The 25,059-nt window shown below is 44.5% G+C and overlaps 1 protein-coding gene across 2 annotated transcripts; it reads left to right on the forward strand.

Annotated features, from left to right (window-relative positions):
* The first annotated feature begins 8,967 nt into the window (after positions 1-8,967).
* Positions 8,968-19,375, forward strand: CLDN34 (claudin 34). Of its 2 annotated transcripts, none has more exons than XM_055106599.1 (2): positions 8,968-10,322; positions 15,624-19,375. In XM_055106599.1, exon 2 carries the CDS (start codon positions 16,515-16,517, stop codon positions 17,157-17,159), a length of 645 nt encoding a protein of 214 aa, XP_054962574.1. In that variant the 5' UTR covers positions 8,968-10,322; positions 15,624-16,514; the 3' UTR covers positions 17,160-19,375. The 2 variants fall into 2 exon arrangements, with proteins under 2 accessions (XP_054962574.1, XP_003811996.2); XM_003811948.5 differs by having other exon boundaries at positions 8,968-10,266; positions 16,494-19,375.
* The last annotated feature ends 5,684 nt before the right edge of the window (positions 19,376-25,059 follow it).

Here is a 25,059-nt window from a genome sequence, read left to right on the forward strand (position 1 = left end):
TGGAAACAGCTCTGATGTTCATCAGTAGGAGAATAAATAATGATAGTCTACTATGTACAATAGAATACTGCTCAGAAATACAAAGGCATGAATTACTGAACCACACAAAATATAAGAATGCATCTAAGAAACACTGTGCCAAGTGGGAGACGGCTCAGGTAAGAAGAGTGCCTGCTGCAAGACTTCGTTTATGTGAAGTTCTAGAATGGGCCAAATTGTCTGTGGTAGAAAATATCAAAGTCATAGTTGTCTCCAGAGGTGGGGGGGTGCACAGGGTACTTGGGGTGAAGTTCATGTTCTGCAAATGGATAGGGGCATGGGTTACAGAGGTGTTGGCTTTTGTCAGAATCCAGCCATCATGTACTTAAGATTTGTGCATTTTACGAGAGAAGGAAAAAATAAATATTGAACTGCACTTCATGCTATGCGGGCTGATGTGTTTAGGGAGGAATATACTGATGTCTGCAATTTGCTTTGAAATGCATAAAAAATAAGATGGGTGAATGGGTGGGGAGAGATGAATAGGTGTATTGATACGTGATAGGCACAGTAAAACACTAATGGCAGAAACTTGGTGGTGAGTATACAGGTGTTTACTGTAAAATCCTTTCAACTTTGCTGTTTGAAAATGTTCTTAATCACACACTGGGAGAAAATAGGCATCTCACCCAACAGAGCCTTCCTAAGAGCCTTCCAGATGATCTGTCTGCTCTTAGGTGTTCACAGAAAAGATGCAAAAGCCATTTCCTGGGCATATAGTTCACTTATTCTCTTGTTGATGTATTCATACAGATATAGTTATTAATATTCTTTCTCTGTTTACCAGAAAATTATAATATGGTATATTTGTTTGTTCTTGCATTGCTACAAAAAACTACCTGAGACTGGGTAATCCATAAAGAAAAGAGGTTTAATTGGCTCACAGTTCCACAGGCTGTACAGGAAGCATGGCTGGGGAGGCCTCAGGAAACTTACAGTTATATCAGAAGGTGAAGAAGGAGTCACGTCTCACTAGGTTGGAGCAGGAGGGAGAGAGAGAAGGGGGAGGTGCTACACACTTTTAAACAACCAGATCTCATGAGAACTATCATGACAACAGCAAGAAGGAAATCCATTCCCATGATTGAGTCACCTCCCACCAGGCCCCTCCTCCAACATTGGGGGTTACAATTCAACATGAGAATTGGGCAGTGACACAAATCCAAACCATATCATTCTGCCCCTGGCCCCTCCCAAATCATGTCCTTCTCACAATGCAAAGTACAATCGTCCCTTCTCAACAGTTCCCCAGTGTGAACTCATTCCAGCATTAATTCTTTCCAGCATTAATTCTAAAGTCCACAGTCCAGAGTCTCATCTGAGAGAAGGCAAGTCCCTTCCACCAATGAGCCTGTAAAATAAAAAACAAGTTACCTCCAACATTCAGTGGGGGTACAGGTATTGGATAAATAATCCCAATCCAAAATGAAGAAATCTGCCAAAACAAAGGGGCTACAGGCCCCATGCAAGTCCGAAACCCAACAGGGCAGTCATTACATCTTAAAGCTCCAAAATAATCTCCTTTGACTCCATGTCTCACATCCATGCCATAGTGATGCAAGAGGTGGGTTCCCAAGGCCTTGGGTAGCTCTGCCCCTGTGGCTCTGCAGGGCTCAACTCTCATGGCTGCTCTCAAGGGCTGGCGTTGAGTGCCTGTGGCGTTTCTAGGTGCATGGTGCAAGCTGCCAGTGGATCTACCATTCTGGGGTCTGGAGGACAGTGGCCTTCTTCACAGCTCCACTAGGCAGTGCCCCACTGGGGACTCTGTCGGGGGGCTCCAACCCTACATTTTCCCTGTGCACTACCCTAGCAGAGGTTCTCCATGAGGGCTCTGCCCCTGCAGCAGACTTCTGCCTGGATTTCCAGGCCTTTCCATACATCCCCTGAAATCTAGGCAGCAGCTCCCAAGCCTCAACTCTTGCCCACTGCACACCTGCAGGCTTAACACCACATGGAAGCTGTCAAGGCTTATGGCTACCACCCTCTGGAGCAGCGGCCTGAGACATATCTGGGGCCCTTTTAGCCAACGCTGGAGCTAGAGCAGCTGGGACACAGGGAGCAGTGTCCTGAGAATATGTAGGGCAGCAGGAGCCCTGGGCCTGGCCCACAAAACCATTTTTCCCTCCTAGGTCCCTGGGCCAATAATGGGAGGGGCGGCCGTGAAGGTCTCTGAAATGCCTTGGATGGATTTTCCCCATTGTCATGGCTATTAACATTCAGCTCCTCTTATGCAAATTTCTGCAGCCAGCTTGAATTCTCCTCAGAAAATTGGTTTTTCTTTTTTACCACATGGTCAGGATGCAAATTTTCTAAACTTTTATGCTCTGCTTCCCTTTTAAATATAAGTTCCTGTTTCAGATCATCTCTTTGCCCATGCATAGGACCATATGCTGTTAGAAGCAGCCAGGTTACACCTTGAACACTTTGCTGCTTAGAAATTTATTCTGCCAGATACCCTAAATCATTTCTCTCAAGTTCAATGTTCCACAGATCTCTAGGGCAGGAGCATAATGCCTCCAACTTCTTTGCTAGCACATAACAAAAGTGACCTTTGCTTCAGTTCCCAGTAAGTTCTTCATCTCCATCTGAGACAACCTCAGCCTGGACTTCATAGTCTGTATCACTATTGGCATTTTGCTCACAACAATTTAACAAGTCTCTAGGAAGTTCCAACCTTTCCCTCATTTTCCTGTCTTCTAAGCCCTCCAAACTGTTCCAGCCTCTGCCTGTTACTCAGTTCCAAAGCTGCTTCCACATTTTCAGGTATCTTTATATTAATACCCCATTCCTGGGGTATTGATATAATTCTGTATTAATTCATTATCGCATTCCTATAAAGAACTACCAGAGACTGGGTAATTTATAAAGAATAGAGGTCTAATTGGCTCACAGTTCTGCTGGCTGTACAGGAAGCATGGCTGGGGAGGCCTCGGGAAACTTACAATCATGGCAGAAGGCAAAGGGGAAGCCCGCATGTCTTACATGGCCAGAGAAGGAGGAAGAAAAGAGAAGGGGTAGGTGCTACACACTTTTAAACAACCATATCTCATGAGAATTCACTATTATGAGAACAGCAAGGGAGAAATCCACCCCCATGATCCAATCACCTCCCACCAGGCCCCTCTTCCAACATTGGAGATAACAATTCAACATGAGATTTGGGTGGGGACACAAATCCAAACCATATCATACAGTGTGCATGAAGGACTTCAAAGGGATGTTAAAACATTTATTTTTTATACATGTGCATCAGGCAAACAGGAAATTTTTTACAAATCCCTGTACATACTCTTGCCCCTTAAAACACTGTTTGACGTGTGGTGTCATCCAAGTTTCATGTCAGGGTTCGAAGTTAATATAATCGCTGCTTGCTTTGCTGAGTTGCTTTGACATATCTGGATATCATCTTTCTGTGTGTAGAGCGTATACCCAGGTGCCTCTGCACACATTTGTTTTTTCATCAAATGTTTGTTGAGGGTATCCTCAAACCCCTGTGCTCTTTGAGTGTTGGATCTTTGCTCTGAAGGCAGGAAAGGGAGTGCTGAGACAGCAAAGGTGACTGGAATGCCAGGAGCCTCATCTGGCTCAGAAGAAGCCCCCAAGGGCAAGCAGCATCCTTGATGTGGTGAGCTGAAAGCCAGCTCTCCCTAAAGATCTGTGGCCCCCTGGATGGATGAGTTCCCTTGGCGTCTTGCTATGCTATTTTTGTGATCCATTTCAGTCAAAGATGTGTGAAAAGCATTTTATAAGTTGTAACGTGCCCTACTGTCACTAAACCTCATACCATCAATTTTATAAAGCTCTTTTAGTGAGACCAGCCTTGCAGCAATTGCTCTATATTTAGGAAAGCAAAGATGGATATTACAAACCACAAAACTGCCCTGTTCAAGAGTTTTTTACCTACATGATAATTTTGCCTTCTCCCTGTGTTCTCTCTTTTCATAGGATTTCACCTACATATCTGTGCGTGTGTGTGTGTGTGTGTATTTTTTTTTGAGACAGGACCTCACTCTATTGCCCAGGCTGGAGTGCAGTGGCACAGTCACAGCTCACTGCAGCCTCGATCTCTGGGTTCAGGCAGTCCTCCCGTCTCTGCCTCCCAAGTAGCTGTGACTACAGGCGTGCGTCCCTCACCTGGTTAATTTTTCTATTTTTTTGTAGAGATGGAGTTTCATTATGTTGTCCAGATGGGTTTCGAACTCCTGGGTTCAAACGACCCTCCCAAAGTACTGGGATTACAGGTGTGAGCCACCCTGCCCAGCCTACATATTAATTTTGCTTTTGAAAAGGGAAAGTTAAGCGAATGAGAACTGGGTGTCGAAAGGATCCAGAGATTAAGATGTGCACATCGAGATCCCCAGCCTGGTGGTGGAGACTCCATCGTAAGCCTGGAGTGTTTCTCCACTGACTTGACACAAGTACATCCAGCTGCCCTATCTCAATAGTGAGTTGATTTAGAGCAAACACGTCCTGTGAAGGGATTTTTAGACATTTTTGCTCTATTACAGCTCATTATGTAGGCATTTAAAAAGAGCTCAAGAATATGTAGGAAAAAATGTTTCTAAGAATTCTTTGTTTTCTATGGCATTTCCTAAGTTCTAAACTTTAAACTTTTTCTTCAGAGAGGAATTTATTTTTATACCAATGACACTTGATTACTCAACTGGATATACTTAAACAGCTAAACATTCTACCAGAAGACTGACGTCCTTGTTCATATCCAATCATATATAAATACTGGCCTATGAACAAAACTGGGGAGATGTGTTACCCTTTTTTTGTTTTTTATTTTTTTTAATTTAATCATTATTATTGTTGTTATTATTATTATTATTATTTTTGAGATGGAGTCTTGCTCTGTCACCCGGACTGGAGTGCAATGGTGCGATCTTGGCTCACTGCAACCTCCGCCTCCCAGGTTCAAGTGATTCTCCTGCCTCAGCCTCCCGAGTAGCTGGGATTACAGGCACCTGCCACCACGCCCGGCTAATTTTTGTATTTTTAGTAGAAACGGGGTTTCACCATGTTAGCCAGGATGGTCTCAATCTCCTGACCTTGTGATCTGCCCACCTCAGCCTCCCAAAGTGCTGGGATTATAGGTGTGAGCCACCGCGCCCGGCCCTATTTATTTATTTTTTGTGGCCCATTCTAATCAAAGGAAGAAGAAAAAAAAGAATACAGCATGCAGGGAGATTTTCAAATACGAAAAACCCTGAGTGTGAATATTTTGTTTACATTATTCTGCTCGTGCAGAATTTTCAGTCTTAAACTATCGCCTGTAGAATGGATATTTGGAATTAGAGTACTTTTTAAACTATTACTGGCATGAGCCTTTCTTCTTAAATTGATTCAAAGGACTCAAACTATTAGCAAATATTACATGTTGTCTTAATCCGTTCAGGCTTCTATAACAAAGTACCATAGACTGAGTGAATCATAAACAACACAGAAATTGATTTCTCACAGTTCTGGAGGCTGGAAATCCAAGATCAGGGTGCCCCTGTGGTCAGGTTCTGGTGAGAACCGGGTTGTTGGCCTGGTTGTATCCTCACATGGTGGAAAGAGAGCAAAGTAGCTCTCAGGCCTCTTCTTATAAGGGCGCTAATCCCATTCATGGGGAGTTCTGCCCCCATGACCTGATCACCTCCCAAAGATCCCACCTCCTAATACCAGCACACTGGGGTTAGGATTTCAACATCTAGTTAGGGGATAAGGGGGGCAAACATTCAGTCCATAACAGTTGTCAACTTTTTAGCATATATAAGAAAAGCATGTTCAATTTTTTTTTCTTATTTTTGAGAAGGAGTTTTGCTCTTGTTGCCCAGGCTAGAGTACAATGGCGCGATCTTGGCTCACTCCAACCTCCGCCTCCTCGGTTCAAGTGATTCTCCTGCCTCAGCCTCCCGAGTAGCTGGGATTACAGGCATGTGCCACCAGGCCCGGCTAATTTTGTATTTTTAGTAGAGATGGGGCTTCACCATGTTGGTCAGGCTGGTCTCGAACTCCTGACCTCAGGTGATCCACCCACCTCGGCCTCCCAAAGTGCTGCAATTACAGGCGTGAGCCACCGCACCTGGCTTCTTCAATGTTTTTCTAAGTTTGATTGAAAAAGAAACCAAAATGGTATTTATGAATTAGAAGGGAGAGATGTAGATCTTAATGTATATGACAGCTGTAACCTAAAGGTTGCAAGGAAAAGGACACACCTAGTGGTAAAGTTGCTACATTCCTCTGGAAATAATGAAATACTAATTCTGAATAGGCTATGGACCGGGCACAGTTGCTCACGCCTGTGATCCCAGCACTTTGGGAGGCCGAGGCAGGAGGATCGCTTGAGCCCAGGAGTTCAAGACCATCCTGGCAGCATGACAAAACCCCATCTCTACTAAAAATACAAAAAAATCAGCCAGGCGTGGTGACCTGCACCTGTAGTCCCAGCTACTGGGGAGGCTGAGGTGGGAGGATCACTTGAGCACAGGAGGCAGAGGTTGCAGTGAGCTGAGATTGTGCCACTGCACTCCAGCCTGGGCGGCAGAACCACACCCTGTCATAAACAAATAAATAGTTTTTTCAAAATAGGCTATGAAATGCCTGTGTATTGTCATCTCTAGAACAACCACTTAAAAACTGTACAAAGAGATTCAGACAACTCAATAGATAACTTTTGACCTTGCTCAGATAGCCCAAAAGAGGGCAGTAGAAGGGAAGCCACAACAACAACAACCAGAAGAAACAAAACAAATATTAAAATAGCAGACCTGCCTGGGCGCGGGGGCACACACCTGGAATCCCAGCACTTTGGGAGGCCGAGGTGACAGGATCGCTTCAGCCCAGGAGTTCAAGACCAGCCAGGAAGACATAGGGAGACCCCGTCTCTACAAAAAAAAAAAAAAAAAATTACCTGGGTGTAGTGAAATGTGCCAGTGTTCCCAGCTACTAGGGAGACTGAGGCAGGAGGATCACTTGAGCCCAGGAATTGGAGGCTGCAATGAGCCATGATCACACTACTACATTCCAACCTGAGCGACAGAGTAGACCCTGTCTCAAAAAAGAAAAATAAATTCTCCAAATACTATAAAAAAAAAAAAAAAAGGAAGTGCTATTTCTGCTCTCCACATGAAAATCTGTTATATGACAACACTTGGAGTTCATCAAACACTTGGAGCCCAGTGGGAGCAAGACTGTACAGCTACCTCCCTCCAAGTTCAGATTGGCTCTCCTGCCTTCTGCCACAGAAGGGGACTGGTGGTCTGGTGATTATGGGCGGCGGCGGTGAAGGGGGTAATTGGGGGCATCGGATATAGATTCTCAGGCACTATTCCTACTGACAGTCCCCCGTACTTCCCCCACCGACACCCCCCTCCCTGCAGAGGCACCTGGTGCCACAAAGAGTCTTGCTCCCGGCAGGTCTGCATCTCAGCCTTCTGGCCTACCCAGCCAGTTGGCACTTGTCTATCACCTTTCCTGCTACCAGGATCTTTTTGGTAAATCATCTGCTGTGTTCTCTGAGGGTTAATGCCTCTTTTAAGCTGTTTCTGTCATTTTAGTGGGCTTTGAGGAGAGGGTGTAGTTAAATGCATGTGTGCATTGCTTTTTTTTTTTTTTAAAGATAACCAATAGTGCAGAAAAGCACATAAACTTGTCACATTGTAGGACACTGAAGAACAAAAGAGATCACATAGAATTCCCCAGCCAGTCAGGAGTCTGAGACCAGCCTGGCCAACATGGTGAAACCCCGTCTCTACTAAACATACAAAAAATTAGCTGGACGTGGAGGCGGGCGCCTGTAATCCCAGCTACTCGGGAGGCTGAGGCAGGAGAATCGCTTGAACCCGGGAGGTGGAGGTTGCAGTGAGCCGAGATTGCACCACTGCACTCCAGCCTGGGCAACAAGAGCAAAACTCTCTCAAAAATAAAAAATAAAAGAATTCTCCAGCCAGACATAGGCAGTGTGTTAGTGTCCTATTGGTGCTGTAACAATTTACCACAAACTTAGTGGTTTAAAATGCCACATTTACGCATTACAGTTGTGAAGGTCAGAAGTCTGTAATCTGTCACGCCAAGCTAAAGTCAAGGTGTGAGCAGAGCTGTGTTCCTTTCTGGAAGCTCCAGGGAGAATTGGTTTCTTGCCTGTCTAGTATCTGGAGGCCACCCCATTTCTGGTCTCACGACCCCTTCCTCCATCCGCAAAGCCAGCAGTCTAGCGTCTTCCAGTCTCTCCCTGACCCTCCTTCTATCATCTCATTTCCCTCCCTGACCCTCTTGCCTCCCTCACACAAGAACCCTTGTGATGACACTAGCCCACCTGGATAAGCCGGGATCATCTCCCCACAGCAGGATCCTCGATTCCATCACAGCTGCAAAGCCTGTTTTGCCATGGAAGGCAACATAGCCACGTACCCCCTTCCTTCCTTCCTGCCCTCCCTCCTTCCCACCTTCCTTCCTTCCTTCCCCCATTCCTCCCCTCACTCTCTCCTTCCCTCCGTCTTTCTCTCCCTCTTTCCCTTCCTCCCTCCCTCCATTCTTTTCCTCCCTCCCTGTCTCCTTTTTCCTTTTGCTTTTTTTAAGGAAACAGGATTATATAATAATATTTTTGAAATCTGCTTTTTACTTAGCAGTATTGGGAACGTTTTCCTTAATTATTCTTCAACATAGTATTGAATTTTGGTGTGATATCCCATTATAAGGATATAAAATGGTTTACTGAACGGTTCTCTAAGTGTGGTTTTAGGATTTTGCCTTTTTGTCCCAGTTGTAACCTCAGTTACAGAGTTCATTGGGTGTGCTTTGCACTTAGATCTTTGCACACATCTCTGCTCATTTGCTCAGAATAAATTCCTTCTTGTGGAAACCCTGTAAGCAAAGGAGTCCAGTGGGATTTTGACTTCCGTGTAATGTTTAGTCCTACATACTGGGTAGCTGGCATCGTTTGCCTTTTGGCAGCCTCATTTCTTACACAGGTTCCATTTGAAGCTGTCCCCAGTCTTAGCAGGTCAGTTTCACACACTCCACATCTTCCACTTGTCTTACCTACCGAAACTGTTCCAACAAGCCTGTAATTCAAGACTTAGCTAGAAAAAGGTCATTTCCCATGAACTAACAGTGTCTTTCCCAGCTGGCGCGGTGGCTCGCTCCTGTAATCCCAACATTTTGGGAGGGTGAGACAGGCAGATCGCCCGAGTCCAGGAGTTGAAGACCAGCTTGGACAACAAAGCGAGACTCCATCTCTACAAAAAATACAAAAATTAACCAGGCATGGTAGTGCGTGCCTGTGGTCCCAGCTACTTGAGAGGCTGAGGAGGAAGGATCTCTTGAGCCCAGGAGGTTGACTGAGGCTGCAGTGAGTTGTAGTTTTGCCACTGTACTCCAGCCTGAGGGAGAGTGAGACCTTGTCTCAAAAAAATAAAATTAATGGTGTCTTTCCTAATACATGGGTTGTCAGTGGCCTTCACAACTCAATCTCATCCAGGTGGGTGCCACTTCTGCTAACACCTGTACTTATATATTACCACTGCTTAAAAAAAAATGTCGGCCAGGCACAGTGGCTCACGCCTATAATTCCAGCACTTTGGGAGGCCGAGGTGGGCGGATCACGAGGTCAGGAGTTCGAGACCAGCCTGGCCAACATAGTGAAACCCCATCTCTACTAAAAATATGAAAAAATTAGCTGGGCGTGGTGGCAGGTGCCTGTAATTCCAGCTACTCAGGAGGCTGAGGCAGGAGAATCGCTTGGACCCAGGAGCCGGAGGTTGCGGTGAGCTGAGATCACGCCATTGCACTCCATGCTGGGTGACAAGAGTGAAACTCCGTCTTAAAAAAAAAAAAGCATTACCTGCAGGTGATATGAGTTAGACACCAGTTCTAGGGCTGGTGGGGAGAGAGAAATTAGGAGCCCATACGAATGTTGGAGTGGACCCTGCAGGTGTATTAGCAAACACACCTACCCTCCAAAGGCTGACAGAGCAAAAGAGGCTACATGATGAAGCAAATGAAGCAACTAAAGGGTGGTGGCTGCAGTGACCTCAGGACCTAGGACTGACACCTGGATGAGCAGGGTGACTGGTGGAATGTGGGAACAGAACAGAACATTGAGGGAGGGCCTCAGAACTGGAAACCATGGCTACCGTGTTGATGAGAACTCCCAGCTGCCTGGACCAAGAAGCCGGTGCTGAAGAACTAGGCAGGACATCCGAGAGGAGCTGTGTCCATGTCGGCCCCGCTGGCCAGGTGAGCTGACTGCCCTCCCCTCAAGCCACCGGTTCATGCGAAGACCACGTCGCTAGGTAGCGGAGGTTCATTCCTTCTTTATTGTGTATTTATTTTTTTATTGTGGTAAAGTATATATAACATAAAATTGACCATTTTAGCCATTTAAGTGTACAGTTCAATGGCAGTAAGTACATGTAATTGTTGGGTAACTGTCACCACTGTCCACCTCCAGAACTTTTTATCTTCCCCAAATGAAACTCTGTCCCTGTGAAACATGAACTCCCCTTTAGTTCCCGCCAGCGCCTGGCAACCACCACCTACTTTCTGTCTATGAATTTGACTCTCTATTACAGGTACCTCCCATATGGGTAGCCAGACAGTTTTTGTCCTTTTGTGACTGGCTTCTTTCACTCAGTGTAATGTCTTCGAGGTTCGTTTGTGTGGTAGCCTGTGTCAGAACTTCCTTTTTGAGACTGTGGATAGAAATCGTATTTCTGGTGTCGGTATAGACCACATTTGGCTTCCGTTGTCTGTGGGTGGGCACTTGGGTTGTTTCCACCTTTGGTTACTGTGAATAATGTTGCTATTAACATGGGTGTCGAAATATGTCTTTGAGTCCCTGCTGTCCCATCTTTTTGAGTATATACCCAGAAATGGAATTGCTGGATCACATAGCAATTCTTTTTTTTTTTTTTTTCTAAGAGGAAATCTCCCTCTGTCACCCAGGCTGGAGTGCAGTGGTGTAATCTCGGCTCACTGCAACCTCCGCCTCTCGGGTTCAAGCAATTCTTGTGCCTCAGCCTCCCGAGTAGCTGGGACTACAGGCACACACCACCACACCCAGCTAATTTTTTTTTTTTTCTGCTAGAGACAGGATTTCACCATGTTGGCCAGGCTGGTCTCGAACTCCTCACCTCAGGTGATCTGATCCACCGCCTCAGCCTCCCAAAGTGCTGGCATTACAGGTGTGAGCCACCACTCATGGCCCCCTGGATCACATGACAATTCTTTGTTCAGTTTAGTTTTGTTGTTGTTGTTGTTGTTGTTATTGTTGTTGTTTTGAGATGGAGTCTTGCTCTGTCGCCCAGGCTGGAGTGCAGTGGCGCAATCTCGGCTCACTGCAACCTCCGCCTCCTGGGTTCAAGTGATTCTCCTGCCTCAGCCTCCTGAGTTGCTGGGACTACAGGTGCACACCACCATGCCCAGCTAATTTTTGTATTTTTAGTAGACACAGGGTTTCACCATGTTGACCAGGCTGGTCTCGAACTCCTGACCTCAGGTGATCCACCCACCTCGGCGTCCCAAAGTGCTGGGATTACAGGCATGAGCCACGCACCAGGCGCTTTTTTCCTTTTTTGTGAGACAGGGTCTCGCTCTGTTGCCCAGGCTGGAGTGCAGTGAGATCATGGCTCACTGCAACCTCGAACTCCCAGGCTCAGGTGATCCTCCCACCTCAGCCTCCTCCCAGGTAGCTGGGACTATAGGTGTGCACTACCAAGCCTGGCTAATTTTTGTAGAGATGGGGTTTCACTATGTTGCCCAGACTGGACTTAAACTCCTGGGCTCAAGCAATCCTCCTCCCACCTCAGCCTCCCAAAGTGCTGGGATTAAAGGTGTGAGCCACTGTGCCTGGATGATTTTCCTACCTTTTTAAGGCTGAATAATATTCCATGGTATGGATAGATCACGTGTTGCTTATCCATTCATCTGTCAATGGACACTTGAGTGGCTTCTGCCTTTTGGCTACTGTGAATGAGCTGCTATGAACATGGGTGTGCCAATAACTGGTCAAGACCCTGCTTTCACTTCTTTTGGGTATCTGCCCAGAAGGTGAATTGCTTTATCAGGTGGCATCTGTTTTTTTACTTTTTTAAGGAATTGCCATACTGTTTTCCACAGCATCTGCACCATTTTACATTCCTATCAACAATGTACTAAGGATCCCATTTCTCCACATCCTTGCCAACACTTGTTATTTTGTTTCTTTAAAATAGTAGCTGGCTGGGTGTGATGGCTCACGCCTGTAATCCCAGCACTTTGGGGCCGAGGAGGGTGGATCACCTGAGGTCAGGAGTTCAAGACCAGCCTGGCCAACATGGCGAAACCCTGTCTCTACTAAAAATACAAAAAAAATTAGCTGGGCGTGGTGGCACATGCCTGTAATCCCAGCTACTCGGGAGGCTAACGCAGGAGACTCGCTGGAACCCAGGAAGGCTTGCAGTGAGTGGAGATCACACACCACTGCACTCCAGCCTTGGGCAACAGAGCAAGACTCTGTCTCAAAAAAAATTTTTATATTTATAGTGAGTGTATGTTCTTACACTAAGGACGGTAAATAAAGTAGGAATCAGGAGGCCTTCACAGGACTGGGGTTAATCAAAAGTCAACACTGCTGGATTAGCATCCAAGATGGAGTCACTTTTGTCTCCACACAGGGCTGTTCCTGTGTCTGCATCTTCTCTGAAGAGCCATCTCGAAATATGCCGAAAAAGGATATATATCTCTTTTGTGTATGAACCTGTGTGATACCTAGCGAAGCCTACGGACCTTTTTCCAGAAAAGATGCAAAAACAAGGTGCCCGGGATTACACTTATTTTGAAATGCAGTTATTGAACCAGGCACAGTGGTTCATGCCTATAATCCTAGCACTTTGGGAGGCCGAGGTGGGAGGATCACTTGAACCCAGGAGTTCGAGACCAGCCTGGGCAACATAACAAGACCCCCATCTCTACAAAAAAATACAGAAAGAAATTAGCTGAGTGTAGTGGGACACGCCTGTGGTCCCAGCTACTTGGGAGGCTGAGGTGGGAGGATGGTTTTTGCCCAGCAGGTTGAGGCTGATTGAGCTATGATCACTTCACTGCACTCCAATCTGGGAGACAGAGACCCTCTCTCTAATAATAATCATCATCATTTGTTCAAGAATATCTTGCCAAAAAGAATGATTACTATAAATGTGGCATCCGCCAGGAATGTTCCGGCCGTTAGGAGGGATTTCTGACATCAGCCTGGAACAACCTCTGACCCATCCCTCCCCAGCATGCCTCCCCGATAAAGTTCAGACCCTCAATGTTCTCCAGCAACTCTTTCCTTCCTTCCTCCCTCCTTCCCTCCCTCCCTCCCTCCTCCCCTTCCATTTCTCTCTCCCTCCCTCCCCCTTCCTTCCTTCCTTCCTTCCTTCCACTCACAATGTCTATTTTATCCCATCTTTATTCATCACTTAAAAATGAGTGTCTCTTTCCAGAGTGGATCTTCCTTGGGAAGTCGGGGAGAGGTATGTGAGCTACTCCTCTGTACCCTTCCCAGCACCCAGGAGAGCCTTTCAAAGTTTTCTGCATATACATGTGGGTGTCTTTTAAAAACAAAACTGGGGGCATACAACTACACACACACACACAAACACAAACACACACAAGGAGACACACAAACACACACAGGGAGACACACAAATACACAACAGACACACACACAAGGAGACACACACAAACACACAAGGAGACACAGACAAATACACAACACACACAAGGAGACACAGACAAATACAGAACACACACAAGGAGACACACACAAACACACACAAGGAGACACAGACAAATACACAACACACACAAGGAGACACAGACAAATACACAACACACACAAGGAGACACACACAAACACACACAAGGAGACACAGACAAATACACAACACACACAAACACAAACACACAAGGAGACACACAAACGCATATATATATAAAACAACATGTATATTTATACATTCTTTTGCATCCTTTTCCCACTTAGCAAACAGTGACAATTTCCTGTCACTAAAATGCTTTTGAAGACTTCATTGTAAATGGTTGAATAGTATGCTATATCACCTGGAATTATGAAATGTACTTAAGCATCCGTATTGCTTCACATATTACTTGTCTCCAGATTTCTCTTATTCCTAGTGTCAACAACACCCCTGGTGAGCATCAGTGCCCAGACACTTTGATCCCACTTCTCTGATTTGTCCACTAGAATTGGTTCCAAGAAATAGGAGATTGGGTCAGGAGACAGCCATGTTTTTATTACTCTTGATAATAATTTTTTTTAGGCGGAGTCTGGCTCTGTTGCCCAGGCTGGAGTGCAGTGGCGCTATCTCTGCTTACTGCAGCCTACAACTCCCGAGTTCAAGCGATTCTCCTGCCTCAGCCTCCTGAGTAGCTGGGACTACAGGCGTGCACCACCATGCCCGGCTAATTTTTGTATTTTTAGCAGAGATGGGGTTTCACCATGTTGGCCAAGCCAGGCTCAAACTCCTGACCTCAAGAGATCTGCCCTATTCGGCCTCCCAAAATGCTGGGATTACAGGTGTGAGCCACCATGCCTGGCCTTACTCTTGATAATAATTAATTAATACACTTTTATGTTTGTGTCTCTGTATGCTCACCATTTTTTCCAATTAAAAAAGTAATAGACCTTAAGACATGAAAAGAGAAATCACCAGTAATCCTAATATTCAGATGCATCTTGTTTTGTCTTCCCAGCATATTTTATGATAGGCAAAAATAAGATGATACTACTATAGATACTAACGAGTTTGTTATCTGCATTTTAGATTCAACCCACCATGGACATTTTCTCACGTTACTAAATCTTTTTCTACTTTACTATCTGCAAAGTATTATAATAAATGATTGGCTTCATTTTAACATATACTAGGTAGTAAAGTGTATTTATGTACTCAAACTAATGAATCTTCCATTGCTTGACAACATTTTATTGGAGACATGGTCTTGCTATGCTGCCCAGGCTGGTCTCAAACTCCTCGGCTCAAGCAAGTTTCCCGAGACAACTGTCTTGTGAAATATTTTTTATTGTTTTCTTATTTTAAATAATCATGCTTATTGCAGAAATATTTGAAAATACTGAACAGCCAGGCACCTTTAAAAAATTACAATCTGAGTGTCATAAATGGACACAACATTGCGTGAAAGAAACCAGTCACACAAAAGCATTGACCGTATGATCCCCATTTTGAAAAACAGGCAAAATAGAAGTAAGATGTGTGGGGATGCATGCTGAGATGACAAAACTATGAAAGCAAGCAAGGAAGTGGGAATATTGTGTATCTGAAATGAAATGCTGGCTCCATGGGTGTTCACCCCACCATCATTCATTGAGCTGCACACTTGTGTGCTTTTCCATATGTGTGTGACCCTTCACAATCCAAATAGCTTAGAAAAAAACTCAGAATCTCTCAAACCCAATTAAAAATGTCTCCTAATAGCTTAGGATATAGATTTTCAGTTCGATTTGTATCTATGATTATATCGTACATATTATTTTGAAACATGTAATTTGTATTTGAAATATTACGGACACCTCCCTTTTGGTCACACAGAATGTCAACTAGAATGGCTGTCATGAAAAACATTAAAAATACCAAATGTTGGAGAAAATATGAAGAAACTGGAACCTCCATCATTGCTGGTGGGAATATAAAATGGTGCAGCCACGTGGGAAAACAGTTGAGCAATTTATAAAAAGTTAAATGCGCACTTAACATATGAACCACCAATTTCACTCCTAGGCATCTACACCAGATAAACAAGGACATATGCCCATACAAACTTTTATATTCAAGTGTTCATGACAGCATAGTTTATAATGGCCAAAACATGGCACCAACCCAAATGTCCAAAAGCTGATGAATGAACAAACTGTGGTCTACCCACACAATGGAACACCATTCAGCAATGAAAAGGGACAACCTTCTCATACCTGCTGCAACATGGATGACCCTTGGAAACGTGCCATGTGAAAAGAGCCACACAAAACTCTTATACCTTGTATGATTCCATTTGTATTGTCAATGTTGGCGTATAGCTCCATCGCGTGGACATAGCATAAATTCCTTCACCAAGCCCTGTTGTTGGACTTGACGTTGTTCCCCGGTTTCCAATATTACAAGCAATGCTGTGAGGACCATCTTTGTGGCTACATATTTGTGGCCGACCTTATTCATGTCTTTGCACCAATGCCCAGAAGTGGAACTGCCAGTCTGAAGGTGTGTGCATTTTAAAGCTTTCGGGAAATATCGCGGAGCGGCCCTGCACAAAGTTTGCTCAGACTGCACTCCCACCAGCAGATCTAGAGGGTCTAGTGTCTCCTTTCTCCAATACAACACCTCCCTCTTGGCGCTACTCACCCATGGGAGGCTGTCCCAGGTCCCAGGGTCCCCCCGCTCACCATGCTCTGTATTTGTTTGTAGTTTCCTGGGTGCGCTGCCACCATGGTCTGGTTCTGCAACAGTGCCGACTGCCAATTTTCAGTCTTCGCCCTTACCACCATAGGATGGATCCTCTCCTCTACGTCCACGGGCCTCGTGGAGTGGCGAATATGGTACATGAAAGACACCTCGCTCTACCCCCCTGGAATCGCCTGCGTGGGAATATTTAGAGTCTGCATTTACCGGCATCGCACCAACAGCACCACAACCAAATTTTGTTACCGATACAGCTACCAGGACACCTTTCTCCCTTTTGAAATTTCCATGGCTCAACGCTTCCTACTGACTGCCAGCATTTTCGGATTCTTCGGGAGAGCCTTTAACATGTTTGCACTTAGAAACATGTCCATGAGAATGTTTGAGGAGGACACCTACAATTCATTCGTTGTTTCAGGAATTCTCAACATTGCTGCTGGTGTCTTTAACTTAACTGCTGTGCTCCAGAACTATGATGCCGTCATAAACTCACAGGGGATCACCTTCCTGCCATCTCTCCAAATGCCCTTCAAGCCAGATGTGCAGGAAGTTGGCACTGCCATTCAAGTGGCAGGGATAGGTGTCTTGCCGATGCTGTTAACTGGGATGTTTTCTCTGTTTTACAAATGTCCCCCGTACGGCCAAGTGCATCCTGGTATTTCAGAAATGTGAATTTCCTGGTTGCATTGGCTTTGCAAATCTAAGATTTCTGGGAGTTTATGGAAAATGTTATTAGCATGCTCTACCAAATATTTCCAACGACTCAAGACCATGGCATGGATAGTTTGGGACAGAAGGTGGCCAACTGCCTCCTTCTGTTATCTTGTGTATCTGAATGTGGCTCACTGATTTGTTGGTTGAATTGAGAACTTTTATTTAAAAGTCTTCCCACCTGCCAGTTGGTCTTATTGCATCTGAATTTTAATTATTGTTGGCTAAAGCAAATAATCAACCCTGTAAACTAAGAGTAGGGAAATAAGAGTTTCTGAGTACATTAACTTCTCACATTTCCCTCTTAAACTTTTGCTACAAACAATCATAGGCCAGGCATGGTGACTTACGCCTGTAATCCCAGCACTTTGGGAGGCCGAAGTGGGAGGATCACTTGAGGCCAGGAGTTCAAGACCAGCCTGGGCAGCATAGCAAGACCTGGTCTCTACAAGAAAAAAAAAAAATAGCTGGGTGTGGTGGTGCGTGGCTGTGATTCTAGTTACTTGGGAGGCTGAAGTGGGAGGATCACTTGAGCCCAGGAGTTGGAAGCTCCAGTGAGACGTGATGGCACCACTGCACTCCAGCCTGGGCCATATAACAAGACCCTGTCTCTTTAAAAAAACTCCAATAAACAAAAAACCAAGAATGGACCTTATTTTCTATGTCATGGTAATAACATCTCCCTACCATATAAAGTTTTCTAAAATGTGCAAAAGTAGAGAGGATAGCATAAGGAATCTCCACACACCCATTGCCAGACTCCACAGTTACTGAGATTAGGGCACTTCTGCTTTCTCTTTCCATTCTTTTACCTTTCTAATCTATGTTTCTTTTTCCCAAGTTTTTTTTTTTTTTTTGAGACAGAGTCTTGCTCTGTCGCCTGGACTTGAGTGCGGTGGCGTGATTTTAGCTCACTGCAACCTCTGCCTCCCAGGTTCAAGCGATTCTCCTTCCTCAGCCTCCCGAACAGCTGGGATTACAGGCACCTGCCACCATGCCTGGCTAATTTTTGTATTTTTACAAATATTGGGGTTTTACCATGTTGGCCAGGCTGGTCTCAAACTCCTGGCCTCAAGTGATCCGCCTGCCTCGGCCTCCCAAAGTGCTGAGATTACAGGTGTGAGCCACTGCGCCCGGCCTATTTATCCTAAGTATTTTAAAGCAAACCCCAGACACCATGTCCCAGACACCATGTCCCTTCATCCCCATATACTCTTTAAAAGTGGACACTTCTCACATAACCATATATGTAAAAAACTGAGCAGTTATTCCTCATTATGAAATAGTCAGAATGTTTAGATGCCTTAAAAATAATTCTGTAGTTTTATTTGTCCCACACAAAGTGCTCACTCTGCCTCTGAAGTGTCCATCTAAAACACTCCCCCAGTGCACGCGCGCGCACACACACACACACACACACAGAGCAACCCCTCTGCCTTTTTTTTTTTTTTTTTTTCCCTGAGGCAGGGTCTCACTCTGTCACCCAGGTTGGAGTGCAGTGGCATGATCAAGGATTGGTGCAGCCTTGACCTCCAGGCTCTGGTGAGCCTCCCACCTCAACCTCCAAAGTAGATGGGACTACAAGCGTGCACCACCATGCCCGCCTAATGTTTTGTATTTTTATAAAGATGAGGTCTTGCCATGTTGCCCAGGCAGGTCTTGAACTCCTGGGCTCAAGCGATCCTCTTGCCTCAGCCTCCCAAGCACTGAGATTACATGTGAGAACCACCGTGCCTGACCTCATGTGCCTTTTTAATAAATGATTTTGATTTGCTGAAGAAAGTGGATTAATTTAACTCGTTACCTCTAGAGGCTTGATTAGAGTCCTGGTCAGTTCTCAGGAAGAGTATTTCAAAGGTGGTACCACGTACTTCCTGCTGACTGCACTATGCCAGGGGTACATGGTCATTATCCCTTTCAGTGATGCTAACATTGATCAGTGGATCCATGAAGGGAACGCCTGATCCCTTTTGTAAGTTGCTTCATAAAACTTCCACCCAACCCTAATGGTTTCATCTATTGATGGTCCTTGTTTGAATAAATTATCGCACTGAGGATTGCGAGTGGTGACCTTTCCTTTCTTCCATCCCTCCCCCTCCCTCTCTCCCTCGTTCCCTTCCTTCCCTTCTTCCCTCTCTCCCTTCCTTCCTTCCCTCCTTTCCTCTTTTCATTCTCTCCCTCCCTCCTTCCCTCCTTCTCTTTTTCTCTTCCTCTCTCCCCACCTCCCTCTGTTCCTCCTTCATTCCATCCCTCCCTCCCTCCCCTCCTCTCCCTCCCTTTTTCCTCCTTCTCTTTCTCCCTTCTTCCCTCTTTCTCTTCTTCCATCCTTCTCTTCTTCCCTCCTTCCCTAATTCTTTCCTTCTGTTTCTCTTTCCCTCCTTCCCTCTCTCCATCTCTCCCTCCTTCCCTCCTTCCCTCCTTCTCTCCCTCCCTCCTTCCTTCCTTCTCTTCTTCCCCTCCCCTCTTCCCTCCTTCTCGTCCTCCCTCCTTTTCTCCTTCCCTCCCTCCCTCCTCTCCTCCTTCTCTCCCTCCCTACTTCCCTCCCTCCCTTCTTCCTACAGGAATCTCTGTCGCCCAGGTTAGAGTGCAGTGGTAGGATCATGGGTCACCGTAATCTCACACTCTTGAGCTCAAGCCACCCACAACCCTCCCGCCTTAGCCTTCCAAGTAGCTGGGACGGGAGGTGTGTGCCACCATGCCCAGCTAATTTCTAATAAGTTTTTGTAGAGATGGGATCTCACCATGTTGCCCAGGCTGGTCTCCCACTCCTGTCCTCAAGCAATCCTCCTGTCTCGACCTCCCAAAGCTGCAAGTGGTGACTTTCTAATGTGAACATTCTAGCCAGATATATCAGCTGGGATGCTTTTGTGTGAGGGTCTATGGTCCCAGCTACTTGGGAGGCTGAGGTGGGAGACTCTCTTGAGCCCAAGAGTTGGAGACCAGCCTGGGCGAGACCCCATCTCTAAAAAAAAAAAGTTTTCCCTCATCAACTATGGCTATTTGGTTACTCTAAAATTCAGTGCACACCCAAAAAAAGGGAGAGTAAATGCTTCGTTCTTTTCTCCAATTGTTGATTTCTAGAGTGAAAAAGGAGAATTAGGGTTGACCAATGTATTGGTTGTTTTTACTATTTCTGTTGTTTTTTTTTTTTCTGTTTTTGAGACAGGGTCTCAATGTCGCCCAGCTGGAGTGCAGTGGTGCAATCTTAGCTCACTGCAACCTCCACCTCCCAAGCTCAAGTGATCCTCCAACCTCAACCTGGAGAGTAGCTGGGACTACAGGTGCACGCCACCATGCCAAGCTGGATTTTGTATTTTGTAGAGACAGCATTTCACCGTGTTGCCCAGGCTGGTCTCGAACTCCTGAGCTCAAGCTATCTGCCTGCCTCGGCCTGAACTCATGAAATTGTTTCTGTGTTTTTATTTTGGAAATTTTCAAGTGCATTACAAAGTAGAGAGGCTACGGCCTCAGCCTCAATCATTATCAATATCCGACCAGCCGTGTTTCAGCCCTACCCTTACTCCCTGTCCTGTCTCCACCATGGATGATTTTAAATAAATCCCTGGCAATATGTTATTGTATCCACAAATACTTCTATATGTATCTCTCAAAGATACAGACCTCTTACTCTTTTTTTTTTTTTTTTGGAGTCTCACTCTGTCACCAGGCTGGAGTGCAGTGGCGTGATCTCTGCTCACTGCAACCTCCACCTCTCGAGTTCAAGTGATTCTCCTGCCTCAGCCTCCCGAGTGACTGGGATTACAGGCGCGTGCCACCATGCCCAGCTAATTTTTTGTATTTTTAGTGGAGACGGGGTTTCACTGTATTGGCCAGGATGGTCGCGATCTCCTGACCCGGCCTCCCAAAGTGCTGGGATTACAGGCATGAGCCACCGTGCCCAGTCCTCTTATTCTCTTTAACATAACCACATTGCCACAATCACACCAAAAAGTTAACTTCTTTTTTAAATTCGTTTTTATTTTTTAAATGAAAAAATATATGTAAACAAATTGAGATGGGTGTCTCACTATATTGCACAGGCTGGTCTCGAAGTTTTGGGCTCGAGCAATCTGCCCACCTCGGCCTCCCAAAGTGCTAGGATTACAGGCATGAGCCACCATGCCTGGCCAGTCATTTATTAATATATTCAAATAGTCAGTGTTCACATTTCCCTAGTTATCTCATAAATGTTTGTAACAGTAACCTGTGGGTTTTTATATGTTCCATATGTTTCACTCAATTGCATTCATCCTTCCTTTTTATGATCAAATTGTCCCATCTTTGGCAGTAGAGCCATGGTGACATGTGTGTCCTTTGACATGTCCCCATCGTTTTTTTTTTTTTAGGATTAAAAAAGCCTCTTTATTCAGGACAATCCTAACATTACTATTTACCTCAAACAACTCTTCACTTTATCAATAAAATTCACTCTACTAAATAATTTTCCTAAAGAACAAAATGGTAAAGAGAAGGACATATCAACAATACTACTTACTACATTCATCAAGTGATAGAGAGAGAGATTGAAATTCAAGCATATTTATTTACTTATTTACTCTACATCTAATTACCTTTTATACCAGTGGTTTGTAACCTCACGGAAATTCTCCCAGAAGAATGTCCATACACACAAATTATGCACAGGTTCTCAAAACTCTCTTGGAACCTAATCTTCGATTTCATTTTCAAAATAAGTGACAATTTCCAAAAATTATTTTTTCTTTTTTTTTTTTTGAGATGGAGACTCCCTCTGTCACCCAGGCTGGAGTGCAGTGGCACGATCTTGGCTCACTGCAACCTCCGCCTCCCAGGTTTAAGCAATTCTCCTGTCTCAGCCTCCTGAGTAGCTGGGATTACAGGTGCACACCACCACACACAGCTAATTTTTGTATTTTTAGTAGAGACAGGGTTTCACCATATTGGTTAGGCTGATCTCGAACTCCTGACCTCAGGTGATCCACCTGCCTCAGCCTCCCAAAGTGCTGGGATTACAGGTGTAAGCCACCACACCCAGCCCCCAAAATTATTTTTTTCAGGTACAGTCTAGAAATTCCCTCATCTCATAATCTTCAGCTTATTTTTCTTTTTTTTGAGACAGAGTTTCGCCCTGTCGCCCAGGCTAGAGCTCAGTGGCGCAATCTCGGCTCACTGCAAGCTCCGCCTCCCGGGTTCACACCATTCTCCTGCCTCAGCCTCCCAATCTTCAGCTTATTTTTTAAACAAATTAACTTTACCAGTTAAAAACCTTCCTAGAATATTAATGAGCACAGATATATTATGCTGAAACCCGTTTTATTAAACAGCTTTGAGTATTGGTTTCTACATTGAAGGTTTAAGAAAAAATAGGAAATTTAATAAAATTGAATTGATACTGAAGTCATTTTCCATTCTTTCAAGAAACATGACTAAAAAGTATGTTAATATCTTAAAAGGGAAGGATTTTACTGCAGAAATGCTATCCCAGGAGCACAGCAAACTCTACACGCATGAAGATCATGTAGCAGTTTCATGAATGTCACTCCCATAATCTGCATGGTGGCAGTGATGTAGTTCCCATTACACTTTTTTGTCTTGTTATTGAAATATTTAAATAATATTTTAATAACATTTTCTTGAAATATAATTCACAGACTGTAAAATTCACCCTTTAATGTGTCTAATTCAGTACTTTTTAATGTATTCACAGAGTTGTACAACCATCACTACTGTCTAATTGCAGAACATTTTCACCCCAAAAAGGAAGCCCATGCCCTTTAGCAGTCCCCATTAGCCTTTGAGGCTTTTTCACCCCTCCACAAGATTTCCAGGTGTATCTTGTATATGTCAGGCACAAGACCTTGAATCAGCTATGCAGTTCCTTTAGTGAGCCCTGCAGATGAAGACGGGGATTTAGAAACCACAATTTGGGCACTGGTGGTGCTTATTCACTCAGTTGTCATTACATTTAGGTCTTTGTAATGAACAGAACCAGGATATATAACTTTTTTTTTTTTTGAGACAGAGTCTCACTCTGTCGCCAAGCTGGCATGCAGTGGCGCGATCTCGGCTCACTGCAACTGTGCAACCACTGCCTCTCAGGTTCAAGCAATTCTCATGCCCCAGCCTCCCAAGTAGCAGGGACCACAGGCGTATGCCACCATGCCTAGCTAATTTTTGTATTTTTAGTAGAGACGAGGTTTCACCATGTTGACCAGGCTGGTCTCAACTCTTGGCCTCAAGAGATCCACCAGCCTTGGCTTCCTAAAGTGCTGAGATTACAGGCGTGAGCCACAATGCCTGGCCTGTAATGATTTTCTTTTTATGGTTATGTCACTAATTTGATAAATAGTTAAATTTATTCATTTTGGTTTGTTTTCTAGTTTTAATATCATTACTTTTGTCTTTTTGACGTAATTTTCTATGGGATTAACTTTGTCTTTTTGACATAGTTTCCATTTTGAATATGTGGAATATTTACATAATTTTCGAAGTCAAAAATATAACCATATTTATTCAGAAAAATCTGAATAAACTTATGTTTCTGTGTCTATTATATTCTCTCTCACCATAGGTTACTTTTACATTTCTGGTCCATTTTCCAGTTTTTTGGGTTTTTTCTTTTTTTTTTTTTTTTTGCAGATAGAAGGGTGTGTGTTTATTCCATTTCTTACAAAATACTATCATAATATATATATTTTTTGACACCTTGCTTTTTCACCTGACAATAAATTCCTGGAGATTGCTCTATATCAATGTGTAGAGATTTTCTCATTGTTTTTATGGCTGCATAGTATTCCATTGTGTGGATATACCCTAGTTTGCTCAACCAGTTATGTATGTGCATGCGTGTGTGTCTGTGTATGTAACTTTGTGCATACATCTTTTTGCATTTTGCTGGTGTATCTTTGGGACAGATTCCTAGGGCTACTGGATTAAAGGGTAAGCAAATCTGTAATTTTAAAAACGTATTGCAAATTTTTTCACTATAAAAGTGACCCATTTTGCACTCCTATGAGCAATCTATGAGAATGTCGGCTTCCTCACAGCCTTGTCAAAAGAATATGTTGTAAAACTTTTGAATTTTTTTCAACATAGTAGGTGAGAAATGGTATCTCAGCATCATTTTTAATGTGTATTTCTGGGCGGGGTGGGGGGGGAGTTGTTTTGTTATTTAGAAATGAGGTCTCACTATTGCCCAGGCTGGTCTCAAACTCCTGGGCTCAAGCAATCCTTTTGCCTCGGCCTCCCAGAGTGCTGGGATTACAGGTGTGAGGCACCACACTCAGCCATGTATTTCTTTTATTAGTGAGGTTGAACATTTTTTGAAATGTTTTAGGTCTTTTTTTTTTTTAATGTTCTCTGTCAGTTATCTATTGCTGTGTAACAAATTAACCTAGCACTTAATGGCTTAAAGCAACACCCAATTATTATCTCACAGCTTCTATGGATCAGGAATTTAGGCACAGCTTCTGCTTCACATTGTCTCACATAGCTGCAGTCAAAATGCCAAGCTGCTCTGTGGTCTCATCTGAAGGCTCAGAGGGGGAGAATCCACTCCATTGCTTGCACACATTGTTGCTGGCAGGATTTATTCACTTAGTTCCTCGCAAGCGATGGAACAGATTCTTGTTTCTTGCCATACGGGGATCTCCACAGAACTTCTCCCAGCATGGCAGCTGGCTTCACCAGAGCAGTAAGAGAGATGGCCAGAGAGAGTGCTGGCAAGGAGGAGAGTACTAACAAGAAGGAAGGGACAGGGTCTCACTGTGTCATGGGTCACTGCAGCCTCAATCTCCCAGGGCTCAAGCAATCCTCCCAGCTCAGCCTCCCAAAGAGCTGAGACTACAGGCCCATAGAACCATGCCCAGCTAATTAAAAAAAT

Source organism: Pan paniscus, chromosome X (genome assembly GCF_029289425.2).
Source record: "Pan paniscus chromosome X, NHGRI_mPanPan1-v2.0_pri, whole genome shotgun sequence".
Classification (NCBI taxonomy): Eukaryota; Metazoa; Chordata; class Mammalia; order Primates; family Hominidae; genus Pan; species Pan paniscus.

Excerpts from the sequence above, each read along its gene's own strand:
- CLDN34 (XM_003811948.5), top strand. The coding sequence starts at position 10,156 with ATGGCTACCGTGTTGATGAGAACTCCCAGCTGCCTGGACCAAGAAGCC. Across the intron at positions 10,267-16,493 it reads ATGTCGGCCCCGCTGGCCAG|TTTCCTGGGTGCGCTGCCAC; the intron begins GTGAGCTGACTG and ends ATTTGTTTGTAG.